This window comes from Catharus ustulatus, chromosome 15 (genome assembly GCF_009819885.2).
Source record: "Catharus ustulatus isolate bCatUst1 chromosome 15, bCatUst1.pri.v2, whole genome shotgun sequence".
Lineage (NCBI taxonomy): Eukaryota > Metazoa > Chordata > Aves > Passeriformes > Turdidae > Catharus > Catharus ustulatus.
Genome location: NC_046235.1, coordinates 14,080,751 through 14,105,745, shown reverse-complemented (window position 1 = coordinate 14,105,745; position 24,995 = coordinate 14,080,751). Strand labels below are relative to the sequence as shown.

Below are 24,995 nucleotides of genomic sequence, written 5' to 3'. Positions count from 1 at the left end.
CTCAGCCATAAAGATCAGCTCTGAATGTTTAAGATAGCAGAAAATTCTACCAAGGAACATAAGAACACTAGAAACATGCCAAAAATTAGTTTTCCCACTTAGTGTCTTGAGGAAGAAAACAAGAACAAGCAACAACCTTGCTTTTTAACTGAAAATTTTTTAAACCCCAGGTCTGTTTGTTTAAAGGACTTTCAGGGCCACCTACAAAAGAAGTTGGAAAATACATCAGTCACATTCTCATTTCTCTCTGTCTGTGGATTCATAAACAGAGTAATGATGTCTCTAAGGATACAGCCTTCTCTGAAGGTCCAGAAAGGATCTGAAGCAATGCAGGAGAAATAGGTACTGGAAAAAAATTCCTAGAAGCCAGGTTTTAGATATTTAGATGCATCTAAGCATAATATATGTGATTGCTTCTTAAACTTGGATTATTTTGTGATTCTTCAGTCTTCTGCCAGATCAGTGATGCCCACAAAGGTTATAAACAATTCAAGTTTGCTACAACTTGGAAGAGATTCACTCTGACAGAGGAGTTTAAGGGCAGCTGGCAGAGACCAGCACAGCTGTTTATCACAGTACAACAGAAACAGTTCTTCAAACACACATCAGGGACTGCAGAGATAGAGAGTTTTATCAGAACACACCTTTCAGGCAAGTTACTAAATCGTGGCTTTACAGCAAGAAATGTGTTTGAAAGTACACTGCAGCAAACCAGAGTGCAAATAGGTCCCCATGAATGGTACTGAGTTCTCAATGTGCTTCTTGTGTAACTTCACCAGCCCTTAATACTCTTGAACATCATGAGACCCTTTCTTTGGTAGCCAAAAGAAATCACCTTTTTAATAAATATAATTTGTTTCCTTACAGGAACTGTCCCTTTGCCATCATCCAAGCACTGATCAAACTAAACATATGCAAGAAAAGCTACTACAAGTTGTTGAGGGAAAAAGACCCAAATGAGGTAAGCAATCTATCTCCCACTCCAATGTTCCCAGAAAGGAAAAGAAAGGTCTGGATATTAGACATTTGCATGTACAAACAGCTGCTCATTCTGTTTTTATGTTAATGTTCATCAACTCTTGCCATCTTGATTTGAAAATCTGACTGAGTGAAATGAGATTCCCCCTATCAATCTCAAGTCTTTTTCTCTTCAAAGAAGTCATGATAAAAATGGGATTGTTTTCAGAGAACTGAAAGCTTGATTTGTATATGCAACAAGCCATTCCATATCAAACCTATGGAGTGTTTCACTTTCCTCAATGTTACAAAAGCAATTTGTTTCCAGACAATGCAGAATTAGTAAACTCTTCACCAAAAAAAGGCTCTTCTCCATATTTTGCTTGTTACCCACAATGAATTTCCAGAGAGAACAGCCTGAACTCCATGCCTGCATCAGATTATTAATGCCATGGGCAAAATCCAAAATAGTTTGACCATTGTGGAAGTTTTCACTGATGCTTCCTCTCTGACAAACTAAATATTGCCACCTACTGCCAAAGCCTGAACTTCCAAGCATTTCTTTATTTCCCACTCCCAGACACAATGCCCAAGACACACAACAAAGGCTGTTACAGCCCAGATTAACCCAAAAGTGATGTCTGATATTGTGAAATATTGTTGTTACTTGGTTTTGTGCACTGCTACTTGTTTTTTTCCAATGTTGTAACTACTTTAAGATGTCAAATTTTAGTTTGAGGCTTGATCTTGCAACATGACTGTCAAGGACAGTTTTACAATGAAAGGCCCACAATACATTACAGAGACACCAAGCTTTATAACAGCACCAGATGTTTTAGATTTGACAGTCCAGGGTCGAATGCTGTGGTCCAAGTAACTCAGAAAAAGTAACATCTGCTGCTCCAAGGTTTTTCCATACCTGTGACTTGAGAAATAAGAAAAAACCCATGATCTGTGTCACATCATCCAGCTCCTGCAGCACCAAAGATATAACTAACTCATGACTTTAATTATTCCTTTACATAATTACAGTGCCCAACAAGAGATACCGATACAGCCACTGAAGTGTCACAGTGTGTGAACAAGGGTTCTGTTTCGCAGCTGCTGCACGTATTCCTTTGCTTGGTCAAAGCCAGTCTTTGGTGGCTCTGGGGGAGGAGGAGGACCTTCCACCAGCTTCACAAAGTAGTGGCACCTGTTGATTTTCATCATGCCAAACATGCCCTTGCCATGGCACCGCAATCGCTTCACGTAGCGGCCCCTGCCTGTCTGCGACTCCGCTGAAGGGAAAAGGAGAGGAGAGAGATTATTCACTCAAGAACAAACTGCTACAGCTGCAATAAAACACCTCTCTTGCCAGGGTATTTTTCATGGCTGCTTCCAGAAAGTTAATTCTGCTTGGGCTTCTCCCCTCCATCTTTCTTCTGTTACATTTAGCAGATCACTGCTACAGAGGAACCCGTGAGTTGCATTAACGCTCTTCAGGAGCACCAAAAAGGTGAATTCAGGAAGATAAGTATGTGGTGAAGGACAAATCACACTGAGCACTTGCTAGATTATACAGCTCTTCTGAAGGTGGTATTTGTTTCACTGCCTTTCAGTAGTTTGTCTCATGAATTCCTGTAAAGTCTTACAGACTTCATTTTCCCTCCTTTCTCCCTCTATTGCATTCGTCACAGGAATTTCATTATCTGCACACCCAGTCCTGCACCACAGCTGAGCCTTCTTGTGGCAGAGGCTGGAAGGCTCCAAAGAATTCTAATCAAACCTCTCTACAGTCCAGGTGACTTTAAGAGCTTATGAGGTCAGTTTAGTAAAATTTATCCCCTATTAGACAAAATGGGATTTTTCTTTTTCTTTGGGCCTCAAAACACCTAAGAGTAAACATTTCTCTAACATTTTTCTAGGCTGAAAAGCATTTTAGTTATTAGAAGTTTATCCTGCAAATCATCTACAGACAAATCTTTATATTAAGAATTTTACTGTCATTACCCAGTACTTTTATACTGATGGAAGTTTAACTTGGCTCCTGCAAATCAAGTTGAACCAGCCACAAAGCTTCCAGCATCTCTGACTAGCAACATTAAAAACCAGAAACTGTTTGCTTCTTGTTGTTCAATCTTTCATATTTGTATCAAATATCTTCCTCTTCAGAACCTTCTGTTCAATAGAGAGCAGAAATTCCACTCTCAGATGGATACATCCATCTTAAAAATGCTGCAAACACGTGCCTTTCATGTTTAGGTAAAGTCAAGTTTAGCAGAAACTGTCCTCTATTCACTTCTGGTGATTTAAAGCATCAAAATCTTATTAAATATAACACATTTTCATAGGGTAGGATAGAGTAGGATGACATTTTTCTAATGCACTAAATTTAAAAAATGTACCTATGTGTAAATTTGATTTGAATTCCACATTGTGATTTCTTACAGCCATTTCCTGTGCTTCTAACAGAACCTGTAACAAAAGGAAAAGAAATGGAAATACTGAGGAGGAATTAAAGCAATGCTATTTCTTATCTCTAGATAACATGAAAGGAGTTGCAAGTTCAAGTCAGTTATAGAAAAAGTATTTTATAGATATAAAAACTGTTAAAAGACAAGCATCTCTTACATAAGAATGTTCCTTGCATAGAATGAAAAAGCCTCAGGACAATTTTATTACATTTTTGGGGAGGAAAGGGAGTGGAAAACATGGTTTCCACCAGTATTTGTCAGCTTTCCATGCAGAGGCCTTTGTGGAATTAGACATCTGACTAGAAATAAATTCCAAGGTGGACAGAATGAACTTGGTCGATTCAATATTTTCAGCTAATACAGGACATTATATAAATTATACCAGAAATCAACACTTCAGCCAAGAAAATTAGTAATTTGAGAATCCAAACTACTACAGTGTATTCAAAGCTTTTGTGCCTTTAGAGAACTCAGTCCTCTGCTTAATAATATCCTTCATCTCTTACAGGTTAAGAACCAAAGCACACAGATGTAGCAGCCATTAGTGACCAGGATTCTGCACTTTTTACCATGAACTTAACACCAAGCACTGCTAGAGAGGACACCCATGTGGAATTCATCACCATGACAAATCAGAACAGCCAGCACAAGTGATCCCAACATATTCATAAGTCACAACATTACATGACTGCCACAAAAATAAGTTGGTAGAATGTGCTCCCAACAGGCTTACTTGAAACACAAAAACCCACAGAAGTAGAAAACTTCCAAACTTCTGGTGACAGGTATTGATTTTAAAGTTTTCTGGAAACCAGGAGTGCTAAAGAATACTGCTATTTACCTCTCTGATCACCTTTGCTCCCTTTTTGTCACTGAATTCCAACTGAGCAAGAGCCTGATCAATGGACATTCCTTTTATCTGCAATCAAAGTATTAAAATTAACTTCTGCATTTACAAATATTACCTTTCTCTTATTCAGAAGATATTACTTAAATTATACTGCTATTACAAAAACAAAAATACTGTCATTTCCTTAATTACCTTTTCTTCAATGCAATACCTTACAGCTAAACCAAACTATAAACATCCATTCCCTGTCCAGATCCATGCTCATCCCCAGGACTCTGCTATAAAGATGCTGATTAAACTGTGATTGAATGAGGCTGTTAAGACAAATACAGCAATTAAATGTTGCATTCTCTCAAGCACAGTACAAAGTACTCTTTGCTTACCAGTTTTGCCAGATACCACATCTTATCATTGCTGTATTTTATTTCCCTCCGACAGTGATATATTTCCTAGGGGCAAAACAAAGAAGGATGAGTAATTTTGCTGTGAAAACAGGAATGGAGCATCCATGTCTGCTCCACAATCCATGTTCTTACTAGGAATAAAATAAGAATGGCTCTGCCTATTATGAGAACAGCACATCAGGCATAGGTTTGACATTTGAAAGTTAAAAGCACTAAAAAAAGGTGCTGGCACACAAGAAATTTTAATACAACCTTAAGACACTTAGTTTATAAGCAGAAGTCCCTGAAAAGGGTAATCAGAAGATTTAGCACCATCTTTTCCACTCATTCTCCCCACTTTAGAAGCTAAGATTAACATGCCCATTCAGCCTTAAAAATATTACCTTGCTGTCAACTTCACTTAGTGGGAGAGCAAATAAACAATATCACTAGAATGAACTTAATTAGCTCTTCAGAACTGATGAGGCTTTCAAGTTTGATTGGCACAAAGAGCTGCCTCCACAGACCCATTTAACATTACTGCTAACAGGGACCAGCACCAGTCAGCAGAATATATTATCAACACACATTTGAAAGAGATGGCACTCTTGATAAACAGGCAAACCACTGATTTAATAAACCAGTCTGTCAATAGCTGCATTTTCACACACACTGCACCAGTCAGCACAGTCCACAGCAGGGATATCTATGTCCTAGGCCACAATGTTCACAAGAGCAATCAACAAATGCTCATGGCCCACAAAACACATGCCTAAAAAAACCCATTTTGAAATGTAACACTTTTACAACACTGACCAATGTGTCTAACAAAAGCCACAACACGTCAATTCCTAATGAAGAAAATTGGAGTTCCAGAATATCAGATCTTGATGGTGCAATTTTTACCTCCTTATATTTCACAGATTTCTACAAACAGAGGATGGCTCCCTTACAGCTTTGAACCACATGTTGAGTAAGTGATCAGCTGCAAGCAACTCGAGGATCCAATATGATTTAGAGATGGAAAGCATTCCAAGTGATATTAACTTCTACAAAATAGCCAAACTGAGTAAAATCCTAAATAATGAGCAAATAAGCTTTCAAACTAATGTCTTGTGCAGTCACCCTGTGCAGACAGTGGCAATCTTCTGTTCAGAAATTGCTAGACATTCTCAGGTAAGGACATTCACAGAAGCATCCTTACAGCTGGTCTGCGAGGCTCTCCAGGCAGCTGGGGAGGGTAAACAATCCTGTTCTTCTTCTCCCACTTCCCAATTTTCCCAATTTTCTGCAGAGATGTGCTTGTGTGGATGCATGACAGAGGAAAAAGGCTACCAGATGCCAGCCACCTGCAAGACAAGACCACAGCCTCAGCTGCTGAACACAAGTTCTTTGTCCTTGCCCAGTTTATCTGGAAAACTGTGAACTTGCAGTCATGAAAAAGAGAACTGGCCCATTTGTGTACTCAAAAAACCAAACTATTAAAGTCCTTTATAATTTATGCTGAAAGGGCTTTTTAATTCAGCAAGAAGACTCAACCTTCTTAAAACAAACCATGAATATTGGTATGAGATTCCACATTAAATGTTCTCAGATTGTCAGACAGAGTCACAGTCACCTCTGTTCTGATGTTCTCGTGGGGTTCAGGACTCACACAAACTATTTATACCCTTCCCAAGGTACTTTCCATACTTATTTAACTCTTACCAACAACATATCTAGCAGTGAAAATTTCTGGTTTTCCAAGAGACTGAGTATCTCAGCGCATTAGAGGTTTATAAACATCATGGAATTTGCTCTAAATAGTAGTTCTAAACTTCTTCCAAAACACAATCAAGTCAATACAAGAACCAGACTGCTGACAGCAAGAAATTTAGTTTTCAGGTAGTTTGCTCACCTCATATTCTGAAAAACCAAATTACATTTTGCCCCCTGCTGCCCAGGTAAAGCAGCAGTGTGCAGCCACTGGTGGCTGCAAGAAACAGATGAGTTCAAGACCAAATCCTGTGAGTTTTACTGAGCCTTGAATGTCCTTTTGTGTGCTGCCAACCTGTGCAAAGCATCTTTAAAAAGGCAAACAGGGCATGCTGATTGGTTTCAAAAAGACATTATACACCACTGTTGACATTCCATAAGCAGAGATTAGCATAATACACATATTTCAATGTCATGGGATATTTTTTCAGATATTTGCAGGGATACAGCTGGCAGTTCCAGTGTTCCTGCAGCACAGCTATGGGATTCCTCCAGAATGAGGGGAAACTTCAGCAACTAAGGAAAGCAGGGACTGGGGACAGCACAGATATCACATTGCTGTGACCTGAACTATGAAGTCAAGAGAAAATATGGATGTCTAACAGAAAGAAATTAGGAGAGAGACACCTCCATCCATCATGGCACAATCTCTGAATACAAAGAAAGACACCACAGGAGCAGAGAGTGAGCTGTTCCCTACAGCTCCAGGGCTGGGTGAGATGGCCAAGCCAGGCAACTCCAGACCCCAGCCCCAGGTAGCCAAGCAGGGCAATGCCTGTTCCAGCGCCCAGAGCGCTGGGGGACGGGTGCCAGAGCCAGACTCACCTCTCCGGCCGAGCCCAGCTGAGGAGACCCCGCGCCCAGGCAGCACCTGAAGGGAAGGGAAAATGAGCGAGGCATGAACAGAATCACAAAATCACAGAATGCTTTGGGTTGGAAGGGACCTTGAAGACCATCCAGTCCCACCCCTCGCCATGGGCCTTCCACTATCCCAGGTTGCTCCGAGCCCCACCCAGCCTTGAACACTTCCAAGGATGGGGCAGCCACAGCTTCTCTGGGCACTGTGCCAGAGCTTCAGCACCCTCACAGGAAAGATTATCTTCATAATACCTAATGTAAACCTACTCGCTGCCAGTCCTGTCACTCCAGGCGCTTGTAAATACTCTCACTACATCATCCCACAACTTGGTCACCCCGAAGCCTCTCTTCTCCAGTCCTCCCAACCTTTCCTCATACGAGAGCTTTCCCATCCCTATGATCCTCCTCTCAAGCAGGACCCTCCCAGACCAGCGCCGCGTCCCCTCAGCCTCACCCGCGCCCAGCGCCCAGCGCGCCGCCATCTTCCCGGCCTTGCTTTGCGGCAGCGCCCGGGCGGGCGCACTGGCAGGGGCGCGCTTTGCGACACTTTGCGACAGTTTGCGGCGGCGCGCGCGGCGCTCGGCGGCAGCGCCTGGGGCACGTGGGGCGGCGCGGGGGGACCCGGGGCGATGGCGGCGGGAACGGGGATGGAGACGGGAACGGGAACGGCGGTGGGGATGGGGGTGCGGGCGCTGCCCGCCTCCCCCAACTGGTACAGCAGCCGCTGCAGCGACGCCAGCAGCGATGGCCGCCTCTTCGGCTTCGCGGCGAGGCACCGCGTCTGCCTGCTGGATGTGTCCGCCGCCGCCGCGCCCACGTTTTACGGTACCGTCACAACCTCCCCTCGCTGTACGGGGGGGCTGCGGGGCCTCCCCGCCACCGGGAGCCCAGGGAGGGCACGGGGGAGGCGGGATTTGGGGGTGCGGGAGGTTGGGGAAGGCTGCGGTGCCCCGTGACGATTGCTCGGTGTGGCGGCAGGGGAGCTCATCGGGCACACGGACAGGATCTCCGGGTTCGCCTTCTGCCACTGCCCCGGGCAGAGCAGCCTCTGCGCCAGCAGCTCGGACGACGGGAGCGTCAAAATCTGGGACAGCGGGACTCTGTCGCCGGTGCTGGAATACAGCCTGCACCAGGTGGGACTCGCGGGATGCGCTGCGGGGTTTTGGGGGTCACACAAAGCACGGTGAGGCTGCTGTGCCCAAAAGTGAATTTTAGACCTGGTGGAATTAAGCGTTGGATGCTCCTGGCCGGCTCTTTGTTCTTAGCCTGCAGCGCTGTTCCAGCACTGTAATTATAATTAGCTGCTGGTTGTCATCAAAGCCGCAGTGAAGCAGCGTGCTCGTGGTTTGGACTCACTACCGCTTAACCCAGCTCACCTGGAATGATTTCTGCAGGTTGCTGTGCCCCGTAGGACTGACTAAATGTATAGTTTGTTAGTGTTGCCCATCAGTAATTCCATCCATCCTCCAAAGCCTGAAAGAATTGAGACATCCTGGGACAAACCAAAGTGATGCTGAGCAGTGCTCCCAGATTATTTCCTGCCTGATATTCTGTGTTAAATGCCAGATTATTTCCTGCCTGTTATTCTGTGTTAAATGCCAGTAAAACAGCTTTAAACGTTTCCAATGCTCTTTCCTCAGAATCCAATCTCAGCGCTGCACTGGTCACCTCTAGTGAAAGATCTGATTGTGTCTGGTGATGAGAAAGGTGTCATTGTTTGTTACTGGCACAACAGAAGTGACAGCCAGCAGTTCTTCCCAGAGCCCCGGACAGTTTTCTGCCTCACCTGTTCTCCTCATCATGAAAACCTCGTGGCCATTGGGTAAATGCTCATTAGTTAATATTCCTCGTGTTTTGTTTTCCACTTTTCTTCTGCAAGAATGTAATTGGGAGGTTTTGCTACATGGCTGAAAGCTAATTTTTAAGAGGTCTTGGTGGCTGTTCTTTTCGTTTTGGAGTAAAAAATTAAAAATAGCATTTAGGTTTGGTAAACCTGAAAAAGGCAAAGCAATCTGTAAAAGTGTAATGGTCCTGGCTGGCTTCTCTGTAATAGGGTGATAATGACCCTGAAAGAAGTTGGTAAATCACCTTGGATATTATTCCCCAAGCATCCAAGAATCACTTGATTAATTTAAATCTCTGCTTTCAGCTACAAGGATGGCATGGTGGTGATAATTGATATCAGCAGGAAGAGAGAAGTTGTGCACCGGCTGAGAGGCCATGAGGATGAAATCCATTGTCTGGCCTGGTGCCCTGTGCCTGGGGAAGAAAGGTTACCTGCTTGGCAGGATGAGCTCCAGGGTATGATTAACACTTTGTGGAGTAGTTTTTAGTTCATGTAAATGTCCTTCTAGAGGACTGAATTTTTAACAGGGGGTTGGTAACTTGCTAAGCAACTGATAAGTTCAATAAAATATATTCTGATACAAATCAATGTAATTTTTATGAAGCTTTGAAATTTAATGTTTAATAACCTGATTTCAATGGTATTCAGCAGCTCCTCCAGAAGAATGCAAGGTTCCAAATGGGGAGCTGACACAGGACACAGCCTCGAAGAAGGGTTGTTACCTGGCCTCTGGAAGCAAGGATCAAACCATAAGAATATGGAGCTGTACCAGAGGCAGGAGTAAGTAAGAGATAACAGCAACAAGGGGTGAATAGCTCTTGAACTGCAGCCTTTGTGTGCTAAAAGCATGGATAATGCCATTAAAGCTGCAGAGTCACAGGACTCCTGTGTCTGTTTGAGAATATGAGGTGCAGTGATGCCTCCTGGTTGTGCAGGTGTGATGACTCTGAAGCTGCCACCCACCAAGAGAAGAGGTGGAGCCGTGGATCCTGCGGTCAAGGAGAGAATCTGGCTCACTGTGCACTGGCCTGCTGGCCACCCCACCGAGATTGTGTCCAGTGGCTTTGGGTGAGTGGGGCACTCAGCAGCAGCTGCTCATTCCTTTGTTCCTGCTGAAGGAAGTGCTGAGTAGAAAAGACACCCCTTCTTCCTTCCTTTCCAGTGTAACAGGAGAAAACAGGCTTAGAGTTAGAGTTCAGATGTTGAGAAAATTGCTATTTGTCCCATAATCTAATTGGATGTTGACTAATAGCACTAATTGTAGTTTTGCTCATCTGCTGGGAAAAAATGTCAGTTTTCAGGTGGAGTTTGTGTGTGTAGCTTTGTACAGGCACTGGATGTCTGCAGAACTCCAGTACTCCTGACTTGCAGTTTATTTGTCATATAGTCTGTACAGGGCCTGTGTTGTTCTGAAGGGAAAAATTAAAATAAATTTCAATTTTGCAGAGGAGAACTGCTCCTTTGGAATTTGACCCAGCCTGGCAAACGCAAGTGGACTCTTCTGGGATCTTCAGAAGGACAAAACCACTCCAGAATTGTGTTCAATCTCAGTTTTGTGAAGCACCAAGACAGAGAGCTCCTTTTTTCCATTTCAATGGACAGAGATGTAAGAACCATTTAAAAATTAGCATAGGAATGCCTCTACCCTGCCATTTGACTGAGCGAGACTTACCCTTTCAGGCCACAGTTTTTCTCTTGAAGTGGGTTTATTTTAGCATTTTATAACATCACTTACTAACATTTGTTCTGAGCACAGTTTGTGTATATTTCTGTTAGTTGATAAGTTCAACCTCTTAGCATGGTGGAGTGAATGCTTATGATACTCTGGACTTGAATAGTAAGCCTTTAACGAAAGGTATTTTCCACTGCTTTTCCTCTGTTTCACTTTTAAAAGGCCTTGTTTTCCTGCTTAAAATAATTTAATTATAAACTAATTAAACTAACGCATCTATTTTTAAATTGGGTTTTCTTTTCAATCATTTTACAGGCAGCAGAGTGTTTCCTGTTTTGAAATTGGAAGAGAAACTTAGTAAAATATATTCATATGTCCATTCCAATCTTGCAGCTACTGCAGCTCTGTCTGTGACATGGAATCCTCTGGATGCTGATCACATCTTGCATTTTGACCTTTTGATTCTTCATTTCACTTCTGCCTTGTTTCTTCTTGTCCTGTCAGTCACTCTGTATTTAACCATTCCTTGTTCCTTAAATATTCTTCAGGTGAAATGCTGGGATCTGTCAACTCTGGATTGCAGCTGGACCATGCCCTCCCTTGGAGGATTTGTCTACAGCCTTGCCTTCTCCCCTGTGGACACAGGCTGCCTCGCCATCGGGGTTGGGGACAGCATGATCCGAGTGTGGAACACTTTGTCTGTCAACAACATTTATGATGTTAAAACCTTCTGGCAGAGCATAAAGTCCAAGGTTACAGCAGTAAGTGTGCTTTGGATTCCTTTTTTTTCTCCCCTTTTCTCTTCTTTTCACTTAAATTTTTTCAAGTATGGTTTTCTCTCTATTTCATTCTGAAGATTTGTCCTAACTAAAGTTATTATGTTACACTCGATTCTTTCTGTATACAATCCATTTTAGAATCTGGCAAAAAGTTTTTGGACCTATTTACAATCCTAGAAGGTTGCATTTACATCTAGTGGAAATAAGCTGAAGTCCAGCTGGCTGTTATGTTACTTTTTCACTTTTATCCTCCTTCATGATTCTTCCTTTCTTCATCCATGGTTGCCTTTGCTCTGCTAGGAAGTTTGACAGATACCAAAAACCAATACAGCCAACACAGGGTTTAACCACTGGTTGGTCAAAAGCTACTGCAGCTATTTCTGTTTTAAAATGTAGCTATCAAGTAGCATTTCAATGGTTTAGTCCCTTGCATCTTATCCCATCATAACTGGAAGGGGGAAGCCTTTGATGCTCAGAGCAGAGTGATCAAATCATGTCGCTGTGGTGGAAGGGTGGACTTGCTCATCAGTTTCAGCATTTTCCTTTTGTTTATTATTTAGCAATAAGGAATTTGTAACTTAGGTCATTGTGTGCCTCTCTATATTTTTCTTGCAGTTATCCTGGCATCCAACTAAGGAAGGCTCCTTGGCTTTTGGAACAGATGATGGAAAAGTTGGCATATTTGACACTTTGTCCAGCAGGTAAAAAAGTAGTTTTAAAATTCATCAGTGTCAGATCCTGCTGGTGTGTTACCATTCAGGGGTGGTGTGCTCTTTCCTGAGGGATACCTTTGCTGTTAGATGAGTGAGATTAAGTTAAAATTAGTCAAATAGTTGGAATTTCAGTGTGTTTTTTCATTTGCATTATGCCTGTGAGCTTCTAAGGTGAACTTACTTTAGGGTCAACTTAAAATTGCACGACCAGAGATCATTGTGGGAGGACATCAGTTCAGGAAGACTTTACCCAGAAAGACATTTTCAGGGAAGGAGGAGCAGCAAGGAGGGGGAAGGTCACCAGGACAATTATGTTACCATTTTAGCACTGTTCTACAGCAGATGTTAAAGAAAGCTTGGTTGAGCCATGGCTTTAGAATGTTAGAACACCTGGTGTCTCAAGTATGTTGCTTTGATTTTATCTTTTTTTCGTTTCCATTTGCTGAAATCTGGCTGCCCCTGCTTCCTTATCTTCCTACCCAGTGCTAAGAATAAGCCACCTCAGATCTCCAGCACTTACCACAAGAAGACAGTGTACACATTAGCCTGGGGCCCTCCAACTCCTCCTCTGATTTCTGGTGAGTCTTCCAGCACCTTGTGACAAAGTGGAATGTCCATGCAGAGCACACAGATGCCATGAAGCTGCTACTGCCTCCCTTCTTAGGGGAAGGAGCCCCATTTGCTTGGTGGCAATCCTTTGGAGCAGCTAAGAATGTGTTCTGCTTGAGGAACAAACTCTTGTAGTTTGTGAATTCTGGTACCTTCAGGAGATAGGTTTGAGTAGTGCTCCACACCTCTGGGCTTTCTTCAGGGTATTAGAGACCAGGAAATTCACAGGCTTCCTGCAGCAATTGCATCAAATCAAATACAGGTTCCAGAGTTTCTGCTGTTAGAGCTTTAGCCCTTCTTACACAACTTGGATTATTTTCTTTTAAGAACCAAAATTGAAAGGGAATTTTACTGTTTAAAATGATTGTGCTGCAAGGGATCTGTTGATAGAAATGAGAGCTCCTTTTTAGAGAGTTGTACTGTGAGAATTTCCTGCTGCTGGACCACAGGCAATTGAAGGATGTATATTGCCTTTTGAAATAATGCTTTGATTTATAGTGGGAGAGATTCTGTGAAGACTGATGAAGAATAGAGAGTAATTATCTCATTTTCTCTTTTGGTAGGAGAAGAAAGTGAACAGCCCTCTGTAACTTTATATAGTTGTGCTGGAGAAGGAATTGTCTTTCAGCACAATCCCTGGAAGCTTAATGGAGAAGCAAATGACATCAACAAAGTCATCAGAGACACCAATTCAATCAAAGTGAGTATGCATTTGAGAGGGTTTTATAGATTTGTAGTAACTACACCAGAGTTTCCATGGCCTTGTAGTTAAGTTTCTGATTTTACCTTGTTGATATATCTGTAACAAAAGACTTGAACTCCTCAGTCTCTACTGATCAACTTCAGTGACAATGAATCAAACTATTTAAAGAGTTTATGTATTTGTGTCTGAAGAGGGTTGGGGTTTTTTTCTCCTGGTGTCAACATGGTACATCTTTTACTGGTATCAGTTACTTAACTTTCTACACTGTGATTTACTTAGGAAAGGTAAATGGGGGTAGAGTTTGGGTTTAAAACTGTGTGTAGCTGTTTAAAATAGTAGGAGATTTCCAGTTTCAAAGCACTTGAAATGATATCCTGAATTATATCCTGGCTTATACCACATGATGGGCATGCATGAGCTACTTACCTCAATTCCTTTAGTTCCCTTGCTTCAACCATGAATTTTTTAAAACAAACTTTTCATTAAAAACAGTCGATTTTTCAGGAGGCTGTTTTCATTTATGCTGCAGCCAGTGCAGAGTGGTTGTTGATCACTGAGTATCTTCTCAAGTGTGATCAGTCATTTCTTAGTTGAAAGTACAAAATAAGTGAAGTGGGTTGGATCTTCAGTTCTTTTAAGTCAGGTGGAGTCAGTCCAAGGGTATTGATTTGTATCAGCTGGGTTTTAGCTTCTTCCTCGAGTTAAGAGTAATGTCAGAGGCATTGAATTTATTGTATTTAGGCATCTAAATTGTAAATTGTAAGTAGCTTTTGTCTGAATTCAAATGCGTAGGGATAAGTAAAAGTAAACTTTGGTTTCTTTTGAAGTGTGAAAGAATTTGCTTGCAATGTCTGCTGCTTTCCAAGGAGTGTAAGGTTGTGAAACATCAAGGTTCTACTGGAATCCAGACAAAACTTCAAAATACTTCTCAGAATTAGACAAGGATAAAAAGCAGTTATTGGTTCTTGCATCAGTTATTTCAGTCTTAATTGCTCAGGTTTATGTCACTGCTACAAAAGCAATGGGCACTCAAATGACTTTTCATTTTGCAGACTTTATTGTAACTCTGTCCAGTTGCCAGCCTTGCTGTGCTGAATGTATGTGAGAGAGATTTGGGAGGTTTTGGCAATAATTGTGTCTTCTTTCTGCAGCACAAGCTGCCTGCACGTACAGAGGTCAGCTGGAAACCAGATGGCAAACTCCTGGCTCTTGGCAATGAGGATGGGTATGTCCCACTTGTGGGTTAAGGTGGTGTCTGTGCTGATCTTCACTGCAGTCACTGTGGTGAAGCAAAAGTACTTTTTGTTGCCCTGGTTTGTCTCTGTTCTTTCACTGCTGATTTATTGGAATGATGATAACAGAGCATTCCCTGCTGTTATTTGTTGTATCTGCTCTTGGCATGGAGGATCCTCATTATCACATTAAATTCTATTTCAAGAATCCACTCCATGGTTGAAATGCACTTTTGCTGACCAGTGAAACCAGGGTTTGAGTTGAATCCAGAAGGCACAAACTCAGTTACTCTAATTCACGTGCTCCAATTCTGCTCATGCAAGATAACAAAAATGTTCCCATTTTCATCAACTACTGAAATTCTTACACTGTTGTTCTTATATTTCAGCTCAATTGAAATATTTCAGGCACCAAACTTGAAGTTGCTCTGCACTATCCAGCAGCATCACAAACTGATCAATGCCATTCGTTGGCACCATGAGCATGGGACCCAGCCAGAGCTGAGTTACCTGATAGCCTCAGGCTCCATCAATGCCACCATTTATGTGCATAATCTGAAGAATGTTGTAGGTAACAGCTTGCAGATTATATTCCAAATCTTGGCCTTTTTATCTCTGTTGATCTGTTTCTGTTTATTTCTGTTTTGTCTTTCTGGCCATACTTAATAATTTTTGTTTTTTCTTTCAGAGAACTCTTCAGAAAATCCTTTGACAATAACAGATCCTTTTCGAACTCTGGCTGGGCACACAGCTAAAATCACAAGTCTTTCTTGGAGCCCCCACCACGAGGGGAGATTGGTGTCTGCTTGCTATGATGGCACTGCACAGGTATTGTCCAAAGCACCTCAGAATTGTATTTCAAATAATCCATTCCACAGCTGATCAAAAAGCAAAACCTGTTTCTGTGAAATAAAATTTTGAAGTACTGCAAGTTTACCTCTGGTAACAATCTGCTGATTCTGGATACCTGATATGCAGATTTTCTTGTGATTTGTGAATCCAGTCATTAAGGTTTTCATATTAGCACTTTTGGATCCTTAGAAAAGAAAGATGTTGTGCAGCTCTATCAATGCAAACAAAGGAAGCCCTGCATTTTCTCCATTTGCATGTTGGTGTTTGAAATACCCCTGCAAAATCCCAACAGAGAAGTTCCTACCTGTGCAAATTATGAGAAAATACAGAGTAATGGGTGAAGAAGTGACTTTCTGAGTAATTGGATTTCTTTCTTGTTGCCAAGGTGTGGGATGTGATGAAGGAAGAGCCACTCTGCAACTACCGAGGGCACCAGGGCCGCCTGCTGAGTGTCCAGTGGTCACCAGTGGATTCAGACTGTGTTTATACAGGGGCAGATGATTTTTCTGTTCACAAATGGCACATCTCCAAGCAGGAGCACACACGGCCTCCTCAGGGTGAGTGTGTTCAAGCAGAAGATCTTTCCTGAAGGTGATGTTGGAGCTGAGAAATGGAAAGCTGCTATGTTGAAATGATGCAAGTTCTTGTGCTGAATTCCAAATCTGCCTCTTTCTGTTCAGGAATAAACTGTGACTAGGTTGAAATTGAGTGGCCTTATTTGGGAACTAAATGTTGATCCTGAGATAGGGCTAGTTAATACACTAAAATTTGCATTTTTACAGGCAAAAAGAGTATAGAATTAGAGAAGAAAAGAAGTATACAGCCAAAAGTCAAAGCCAAGAAGAAGAAAAAGCCTGCAGGCAAGAGTCCAGGCAAGCAGGATGCAAATGATACCATGAATGGAGATGACAGCATGAAGGAAATGCTGCTGGAGGAAAATGGAGTGTCAGACCACGAAGGAGAAAAAGAAGCTCAGGAGGCAGAGTTGGCTGATAAAGTCTCTGTGACTGGTAATAATCGAATCATCTTAGTTCCCAGTTTCCCAGACTGTTCAGCCCTCTGAACATCACCAAGTTTAATGCAGATTTTCTCATTGTATGGTTTTGAATTGAAATTGTCCACTTGAAGGAAAAAGGCTTTGGAATGCCTTTTATAATTTTCTAAACTAGTTTGGGGCTAATTGTCTTTAGATAATTGTCTGGCCTCATGAGCAGAGCTACTGTGTTTGGCTTGAAACAATGCCATTTTTGGTCAGCATTGATGAATCTAGTAATACTGATGGGTCTTCATTGGTGTCTCTTGACATCTCATTTAGTCTTCTGACAGTTTGCTGTTTTCTTGATATTTCCTTTCCATAAAAAGCTGTTAAGTTCTATGGCAAAGCAAAGCTTGGTTTCTGTATTTCAAAATTAATATAACAGAATGTGAACGTGTGAATTATTCTGTGTGCATTTCCATTCACTGCTTTTCCTTTTTTTAAATCACTTGACTCCACAGTGTCCAGGGATACATCTTCATCTGCATGTGATTATTCTTCATTCAGCTTGCCAAAGCCTTCTGTGACCCAGAAAGCTGCTCCTGTGAAAAAGGAATCACCTAAAGAGAGACCAAGTTAGTATGTTTTCAGGGATTTTTAACACTCCTGTATCAAGGCAGAGACTTGTTTGACTGCAGCTTCCCTTCCTAATTGACACCAAATAAGTGCCAGAGAAAGAAAAGAGTGCTTTTGAAATAAATTGAGTTCTGCTGTAACTGCAGCAGCAGTGACTAAAATGTGTCTGATTTTTCAGCTCCTGATGCCTCTCTGAAGAAGAGGAAGCCTCGTTCTATTCTGCCCTTCAGCACACTAATGGATCACAGATCAAAAGAAGAGATGCATCAGGACTGCCTGAGGCTGGCTGCATGTCTGAAAACTAAAGGTATCAGTACAAAATTTAGAATACTTAGAGGGTAGGTGCTCTCAAGTACTCAAGTGTGCAGGGACTTGACTTAAACCACAGGACATTATTTTTTTAAATCTTCACCTTTATCAAAGAGTGTGACTTGGTGTGATATCAGACTTAGATCTGAGTGTTGACCAAATTAATAAATCTGCTGTACAGGAAAGAAAGTAGAAGACAGAAGTATTTGCCACCACTTGAGTAGTGTACAGTGGTTCAGTGATTTGGCACATTCCAGTTCCCAGTTTTGTGTTAAATACTAAATATTCATTCTTCTCTGGTTTAGATAATAATGAAGATGTGTCCCCTGACCTCAAGGATTGCATCCACTTGGGGCTGTTCACAGACAGGGATTCTCTGCACAAGATGATTGATATGGAGGGTAAGTGGCATAAAGAAAATATGTGCACTGTAGTGTTGTATTCAAGTAGAAAACAAATTGGGAAAAATGCTTGAGTTTTCTTTACTGTGGATTACAGTCTAGAATTGAATGCAGCACTGTGTGAGAAGAATATCTATCTTTTTCCCAGGTAGTTTTTACATATTTCAGATGCAGACGTGCCTTATCTTAAGCCTGAATGATTTCCCTTTTGCCAAGCTACTTTACTATGACAAATGATGCTGTTGCACTCAAGCTGATGGGAATTGTGTTTGCTTCCAACAGGAAAACACCACTTGGAGAATGGGCATGCAGAGCTCTTCCAGCAGCTCATGCTGTGGAAAGGAGACATGAAGGGTGTCCTCCAGGCAGCTGCTGAGAGGGGGGAGCTGACAGACCAGCTGGTAGCCATGTCACCCATGGGTATGTTTGCTCTAGCACCACATAAACTCATGGAGTTGGCTGCCAAAGGTCCCCTCATTCTGGTGGTTCTGGACAAAAACTCAGGAATTAGTTCTTTGTGATAAGATTAGCAGTCCTTACAGCTTGCTGCTGGTTTAAATATGCTTTTAAGTTATTTTACTGGCAGTGAAGTCCTGCAGTCATGTTCAAGCCTTAGTTTTGCCCCACTTCACTGACTTGTGTTAGGATGGTTAAGAAATAGAAGCCAACCTGGGGCAGGGCAGAGGTACATATTGAAGAAACCAGTGGTGGTGTCTCACAAGAATTCTTCCAGTTATAAAACTGCCTCCAATGGTGTTGCCTTCTCTTTTGCAGTTGGCTACCAGGCCTGGGTTTGGACAGTGGAAGCCTTTGCCAAGCAGCTGTGTTTTCAGGAGCAGTATGTGAAGGCTGCCTCCCATCTCCTGTCCATCCATAAAGTCTATGAGGCTATCGAGCTCCTGAAAGTGAACAACTTTTACAGGTTGCTCTATATTTATGTTTAGCACTTCATCTTGGGTTTTTTTTTTGTGGGGTAGACTGAGCATTTTGGTTCACTCTTTGCACACAGATTAACTTTTCTGTCTGTTTTCCCTTGTGCATTAGGGAAGCAATTGTGATGGCCAAGGCCAGGCTGCGCCCTGAAGATCCAGTTCTGAAGGATCTCTACACCAGCTGGGCAGCTCTGCTAGAGAAGGATGGCCATTATGCCATGGCTGCCAAATGGTGAGTGTAAAGAAGATTCTTGGGTTTGTATTGGTTGAAATCTGTTAACTGGTTTGGTCATTGTCTAAGGTGCTTTCTGAGCCTGATCTCACTAAATTTCCTCCAGTGTAGGTGGGAAGTGAAGCTCCAGAGAGCAGTTCAGAGCAGAAAGTCCAAATGCCATATTACAGTAGAGCCATCTCTTTTCACAGAAATTCCTGGAAGTGTTTGAAAACTAGGCTGGCAAGACTAAGATTAGGTTGTCTACAAAAAGACTGTGTGAGATTTCCAACCTTTCCACTGGAAACATGCAGTACAGCAGTTCATCTTGAAGCCTTAGCTGATATCCTGGTCATTGGGTTATCCTGCTCCAACTGGAGTGTTAACTTCATGACTACCAAAATTACTAATGCCCCTTGAAATATTTTGGCTGGAGTGGTGTCTTCTGCTTGGTACTGATTTCATTCTGGCATTTTTGTGGGTGTCACACTTGTGAAAGGGTTTGCATGAAACCCAGAGAAGTGCAGTAGGGACAAACAGCTGCATATACCCTTTGTCTCCTGAATCTGTTTAGTTTTATTGCTCAACTAACCCATGTGTGGTGTGCAGACCACCAGAGATTTCAGTCCTGACTTTAAGGCTGTGTAACTTCCCTTTGTGGCTCTGTATCAGATTGTTCACCATATGTCTGTAGTAAACTTTGATAAGAAAAAGTGCTGAGTGCTCTGAGAACCTGTGGAAAGTCCAGGGTCATCTTCATTTGCATATTTGTGCTACTGTGTTGCAATACAATTTAAAAACTATTTTAGTACCAATCAACTTGTTTTTCTTTTATCTTTTTCAGTTATTTGGGAGCTTCCTCACCCTATGATGCAGTTAAAGTGTTGTCAAAAAAGGGGGATGTGACATCTCTTAAAACTGCTGCCGAGCTTGCTCTGATATCTGGGGAGGAGGAGTTGTCAGCAACTTTGTCTTTGAGATGTGCTCAAGACCTGCTGTTATCCAGGAACTGGGTGGGAGCTCAGGAAGTCCTTCAGCAGCATAAAACTTTATTTGTGAGTCTGGTCCTTTCCTTTCCACCTTCTTCAGTGTTGTCTCTCTCCAGACTGACATAACTTGGCATCATTTCCCATATGTTAATAGTCCATAAGTGGTCCTTTGGGCTGGTTTTGCCTCAAAATATTTTTGTAGGAGTATATTGGAATGACTGTGGAATGATCATGGTGGGGAGGTACATAGACTCTGTGCTTGTTGTTGTATGGGAAGTTGTAGAGGAAAGTGGGATTCTTGTTTTAAGTGTAGTACCAATCATGAGAAGAAAGAAGTTAAGTATTTGCTGTTTACATTAAAGGAACAAATGAACCAACTGGAAGTGCAGCTGCTGGAGGCTTAAATTTGAAATGTTTTTGTGGACTGAGAAGCAGGTGGCTACCTTGGCTTGTTCTGAGGTTTCCCCTGACTTCCTTAGGCTCTGTCACCAAGAAGCTGCTACCAGGCATGATGTTCTTAAACCACTCTTACCTGCTGTGGTCAGCAAGGGATTGCTTTTCTTGTTGCAACAGCTCAGTGCTTTTTTTTTCCTCTCCTTATTAAAGGGACAAAGACTTGTTTTCTGCCTGAATGAGCTGCTCTGCAGGTGCCTCAGTGAAAGGAATCCCTGTGAGAGAAAGAGCCCTGTGCCCCCCTGTTACCACAGCTGGGAGCTGAACAGAGAAGCCTCCTTTTTTGACATGGTGACAGAAGTGTGGCAGAATGTGCTGGGCATGGACACCACTGAACAAGCCACAAGTGCACAGGAGCAGCTTCGCAGGATTGAGCATCCTCCTTCAACCAGCAACACACACCCAAAGCAGGTAAATGGATTTTGGTCTGTGCAGGCACAAATCCTTGCTTGGGCACAGGCAGTAAACCCAGCCACTCTGTAGTGTTGCAGCAGCCATTCCCAGGGACCTTTTGTCTGCACCCTGCTGCAGGATGGGGTTTTAGTCTGGGAGAGGTGATCAGCAGCTGGGACAGCTTTGTGTAGCCACCAGTTGTTTCTGCTTTTGTATCTGTGCAGGGTAAGAACTGGCATAGGGTGTTGGGGGTGAGCACAGAGGTCACTGAGGTGTGCTGGCTGGGAGTGATTGACAGAGCTGAGTAATCTCAGCACTGATTCAGGGTTTGTATTGGACTCTTAGGGCTGCTTGTTGTCAAAATAGTTTGCAAGGTCTGTCCATAGACTGGTGCTCCTGCAGCTCTTCTCTGTGACCACAGTGAGTCACTGCTCCCACTTCTCATCTGCTTACTGAGACACAGGCAAGCACAGTGGCTGATTTTACAGCTCCAGGTGATGTAGAAATGCTCTGTCTCCTGCACGAAGGAGATTGTGTAAATTGCATTGTCACTGAAATCAAGTCATGTGCTTTTGGGCTCTTCCACAGTTGTCATAAACTCATACTTTGCAGTAAAACTATTAACTGTGCTTGCTCTCTGGTGCTTCCTGTAGGTGCTTTTCCATATCTCCCATGACCTGGCCCTTGCAGCCCTGAGCTGTCACTTGGGTACATGGGATGAGGCAGTGAAAAGTATCCTTGGAGCTGTGACTCGCAGTTTTGATGCTGGGAATTTCACTCTGATGCAGGAGCTTTGCAGTATCGTCCTTCCTGAGGGTAAGTCTGTCCTTGTGTCTCTTCTGGCACTGACAGGGCTCTTTCCTGCCAGCACAGCTGTGTCCATTAATGTTCCTAGGCTAAATAATGTTTGGAAGCAGCAAGACATAGCCATATCTGTGGAAACTTGTGGAGTTTGGCTAGTGCAAAGGCCACTGGGCAATGAAAATTCCTGACTGTGGAAGGAAGCTCAGCTGTGTCACATGAGTGAGTGATGTAGGAAACTGAGTGAATTCTCTTCCATGAGAAAGATGGGAGACATTAGAATGTTGTGTTCATTTCCTAGCAACACACTCCAACTTGTCCTCCATTCTCTTTAGGGTATGCAGTGCATTTAGTCTGTGGCTTGTGATTATGTGACTCGTGTTTTGCAGCTTGAGACCAAGGAAATCTGCTGTAGCTGATGAGAACATTTTAGCTAGAACAGAGTATTGTGTTCACAAAGATACCAAAGATGTTTTGGGTTTCCAGGGTTTCCTGGTTCATTTACCAGATCTGCTCATTGTCTTTGGAAAGTTCAAGGAACTATTTGTAATCCTTTTCTCATTATTAGGCTGTGATGACCTTAGAGACAAGCTGGACAGCACAAACTCTCAGAGCATGGATGCCTGCAGGAGTCTGGAGGGTTTTATGGCTTACAGACTGCTCTATGACCTGTGGTGGAACCCACCCAAAGACTGCCTTGGCCTGCAGAAGGCTGTGCTGTGTCCCAGTGAGCAGACAGCCCTTGAGAAGAGCTGTATTTCAGGTGACCCATCCCCTGAGGAAACGGTTCAAACTGCAACTGAGATGGGTGAAAACTTCTGCAGTACAACTGAAGTTCCCAAGTGTGAGACACAGAGTGACTCAAGAACTGACTGTGTTGATGTGGTAGACAGACAGTCAAAACTGAAGGGTTGCCAGGTGCTCCTTTCAGAAGAGATGGCTGCCTTGCAGAACACCCAGAGAGACATAGCTGAGGTCCAGGAGACTTTGGCAGAAATGATCCGCCAGCATCAGCAGCAGAGGAACAATCTCCAGGAAAACACAGATGGAAACACCCAGGGAAGCAACCTGGAACAGAGTTCAGAGACTGAATCAGACAAACCATGCTCTGACAGCAACCAGATGAATTGGTAAGAATCAGCACAGGAATGAGTGGGTTGAAAAGTGTTGGGTTTTTGTATGTTTGTGCAGCAAATTTCTGGTTTTGCCTAGACTGCCTCTAATCTCCAGCCCATCACCCAGGAACATTTGAATATACAGCTCAGAAATCTTGCATTTCCCCTGGACTTTATGCACGTGCATAAAGTCAGTGCAGCTGAATAGTTTTGTGATGCATGAGGTGTTGGTACAGTGAATAAACTGGGCAGCTTGAAAAAGGGAGGATAATGAAAAGGCTAAGCATGATCTAAGAGTTCTGCTTCTTTGTTGAACATTGGTTTGGGACTAACAAGAACAAGCTAGATCAGCCAGTTCTCTCCTGTGCTCCTTGTCCAGGAGGGAGGCTACAGACTCACCTAACAAAAGTTACTCATGACACCTGCTCTTCTCTTGACAGCAAAGACGAAGCAAAGCAGCCAGTTACACTCCCTGAGCTCACAAAGCAGCTTCTGAAAGCAAAGCAGAAATTAGCTGAATTCCCAGACAATTTAAAGGTAAGTTTTCAGAAGAGCTGTTGCAGTTCTGAAAAGTCATTCTGCAAGGGCCACTTCATCACAGAATCCTTTTCATACAGAAAGGAACACTGATCCTGTGGCAGTTTTGAGAGAGAACTGACACATGGCATCAGGGTGATATTTTTCTTTCAAGTGTAATTTTCCCCATGCAGTTGCAAAGTGTAGCTAAAGCTCCTGTGTGGGAGAACTCAATGAGATATCATGTATTGATCATCCCACGCATTTGAAGAGTAATCCCTTGCTACTTATGTATGAAAAAAAATACAAACAATGAAATAATTTAAGCTATAAAATGGCCTTTACAGATTAGGAACTGTAGAAAGTACATATACACATTTGAAAACATGTAACCATGGTGATTGGGCAAGAGGGGGACAACCTGGATAAATGTGAAGAGAAAATGCATCTGACTCCTGGCTGTTTTGAGAGTGCTACAGAGCAGTGTCTTTAGAGAGCTGCCTGATTATGTTGAACAAGTGTAAAATAAAATGTAGACATCACCTCATGTTCCTTTTTTTGCAGGTCTTCCCATTCCCTGACGTGCTGGAGTGCTGCCTCGTGCTCCTCCACCTTGGATCCCAGTGTCCTCCTGAGCTGCAGGAAGAGGCTCTGGCTCTCCTTAGGAAACATGGTGATGCTGCTGTTCACAAAAAGGCTGGCAGGAGCTTCTTGACGTGACATTTGGAGACCAAAGTGTCTCCTGTGAGCTGCCTCCAGCTGCTTAACACTAAGGCTGCTCTTTCTTCAAGTGAAGGCTTCTTTTGATGGCTGTGGCTGTTACTGATACAAAATGCCAGGTTTATACACATCCACTTGTAATCATCCACTGATACTTAAGGGGACTGTTAGAAAACTGAAAAGCAGTAGAGTGTGGGCTTGAACTGTTATAACAGATTTTTGTATAGTTTTTTATTTGTTGAACACTATGCTAATTAAAGATTTTGCTATTTAATGCAAGAGAAAGTTTTGAGTGCTGTGTAGTCTTGCAGCAGAGGAAGAGTAGCTGCCCTCAGGAAAATCAATGGTTTCTGTAAGCAATCTGACCCTTAGGCCAGTATTGTTCTTAACAGCATTGTGAATTTATTTTCTCTCCTTTAAATAAAGTCTTCTACTAGCATGAATTGGTGTTTAATTTGATGTATAGAAATAAGTTCTCTAGAATGGTGCTGTTCTAGAAAGTGCCAAAGCCAATCCTGGATTTGGCAGAATTGAACATGCAGTATTTTGACCAATTTTACAGCTAAAGGCTTTGTCTGTCTTGTTAGGAAAAGTAACTTCTATGAAAAGCACAGGGGGGCATAAGCCTTAGTAAACACAGCATCTGTCTAAGTCATTGTTAGAAGGTTTTAAATGCAGAAAAAAAAGTCAATGCATCATGAATTTAAAAGTTTCAGGTACAGTAAAGATTATTGTTTAATAATTAAAAGCAGGAGCAATGGATTTTTTAGATTAAAAGCTGTTGCAGATTCTTCCAGCCAAAATGCAAACTTAATCCTGAGAGATTTCCTGCTTTGAGCTGAGTAAAGCCTCAGAACAGCTCCAAGAGCAGCAGGTGA

At 42.6% G+C, this 24,995-nt stretch overlaps 2 protein-coding genes across 4 annotated transcripts; one reads left to right on the top strand and one right to left on the bottom strand.

The window, feature by feature from the left end:
• Positions 1-1,501: 1,501 nt before the first annotated feature.
• On the bottom strand, positions 1,502-7,769 carry LOC117003614 (39S ribosomal protein L22, mitochondrial-like). The gene is made up of 7 exons (XM_033073624.2): positions 7,714-7,769; positions 7,227-7,272; positions 5,851-5,995; positions 4,647-4,712; positions 4,255-4,332; positions 3,345-3,414; positions 1,502-2,237 (listed from the first exon to the last, which is right to left on the bottom strand). Exons 1-7 carry the CDS (start codon positions 7,739-7,741, stop codon positions 2,026-2,028), a joined length of 645 nt encoding a protein of 214 aa, XP_032929515.1. The 5' UTR covers positions 7,742-7,769; the 3' UTR covers positions 1,502-2,025.
• Positions 7,770-7,877: 108 nt separating this feature from the next.
• LOC117003473 (gem-associated protein 5-like) lies at positions 7,878-24,560 on the top strand. Of its 3 annotated transcripts, none has more exons than XM_033073437.1 (28): positions 7,878-8,084; positions 8,238-8,392; positions 8,900-9,081; positions 9,409-9,560; positions 9,757-9,885; positions 10,041-10,173; positions 10,552-10,711; positions 11,326-11,538; positions 12,172-12,257; positions 12,753-12,847; positions 13,442-13,578; positions 14,733-14,806; positions 15,203-15,384; positions 15,502-15,641; positions 16,051-16,222; positions 16,448-16,675; positions 17,163-17,276; positions 17,456-17,584; positions 17,892-17,987; positions 18,270-18,407; positions 18,762-18,909; positions 19,032-19,151; positions 19,975-20,185; positions 20,726-20,983; positions 21,619-21,781; positions 22,335-22,896; positions 23,322-23,418; positions 23,962-24,560. In XM_033073437.1, exons 1-28 carry the CDS (start codon positions 7,889-7,891, stop codon positions 24,115-24,117), a joined length of 4,626 nt encoding a protein of 1,541 aa, XP_032929328.1. In that variant the 5' UTR covers positions 7,878-7,888; the 3' UTR covers positions 24,118-24,560. The 3 variants fall into 3 exon arrangements, with proteins under 3 accessions (XP_032929328.1, XP_032929327.1, XP_032929329.1); XM_033073436.1 differs by having other exon boundaries at positions 9,754-9,885; XM_033073438.1 differs by lacking the exon at positions 17,163-17,276 and having other exon boundaries at positions 9,754-9,885.
• The last annotated feature ends 435 nt before the right edge of the window (positions 24,561-24,995 follow it).

Excerpts from the sequence above, each read along its gene's own strand:
- LOC117003614 (XM_033073624.2), bottom strand. The coding sequence starts at position 7,741 with ATGGCGGCGCGCTGGGCGCTGGGCGCGG. Across the intron at positions 4,333-4,646 it reads TGTGGTATCTGGCAAAACTG|ATAAAAGGAATGTCCATTGA; the intron begins GTAAGCAAAGAG and ends CTTTGATTGCAG. Across the intron at positions 3,415-4,254 it reads GAGCAAAGGTGATCAGAGAG|GTTCTGTTAGAAGCACAGGA; the intron begins GTAAATAGCAGT and ends CTTTTGTTACAG.
- LOC117003473 (XM_033073436.1), top strand. The coding sequence starts at position 7,889 with ATGGCGGCGGGAACGGGGATGGAGACGGGAACGGGAACGGCGGTGGGG. Across the intron at positions 12,258-12,752 it reads TTTGACACTTTGTCCAGCAG|TGCTAAGAATAAGCCACCTC; the intron begins GTAAAAAAGTAG and ends CTTCCTACCCAG. Across the intron at positions 22,897-23,321 it reads GACAGCAACCAGATGAATTG|CAAAGACGAAGCAAAGCAGC; the intron begins GTAAGAATCAGC and ends TTCTCTTGACAG.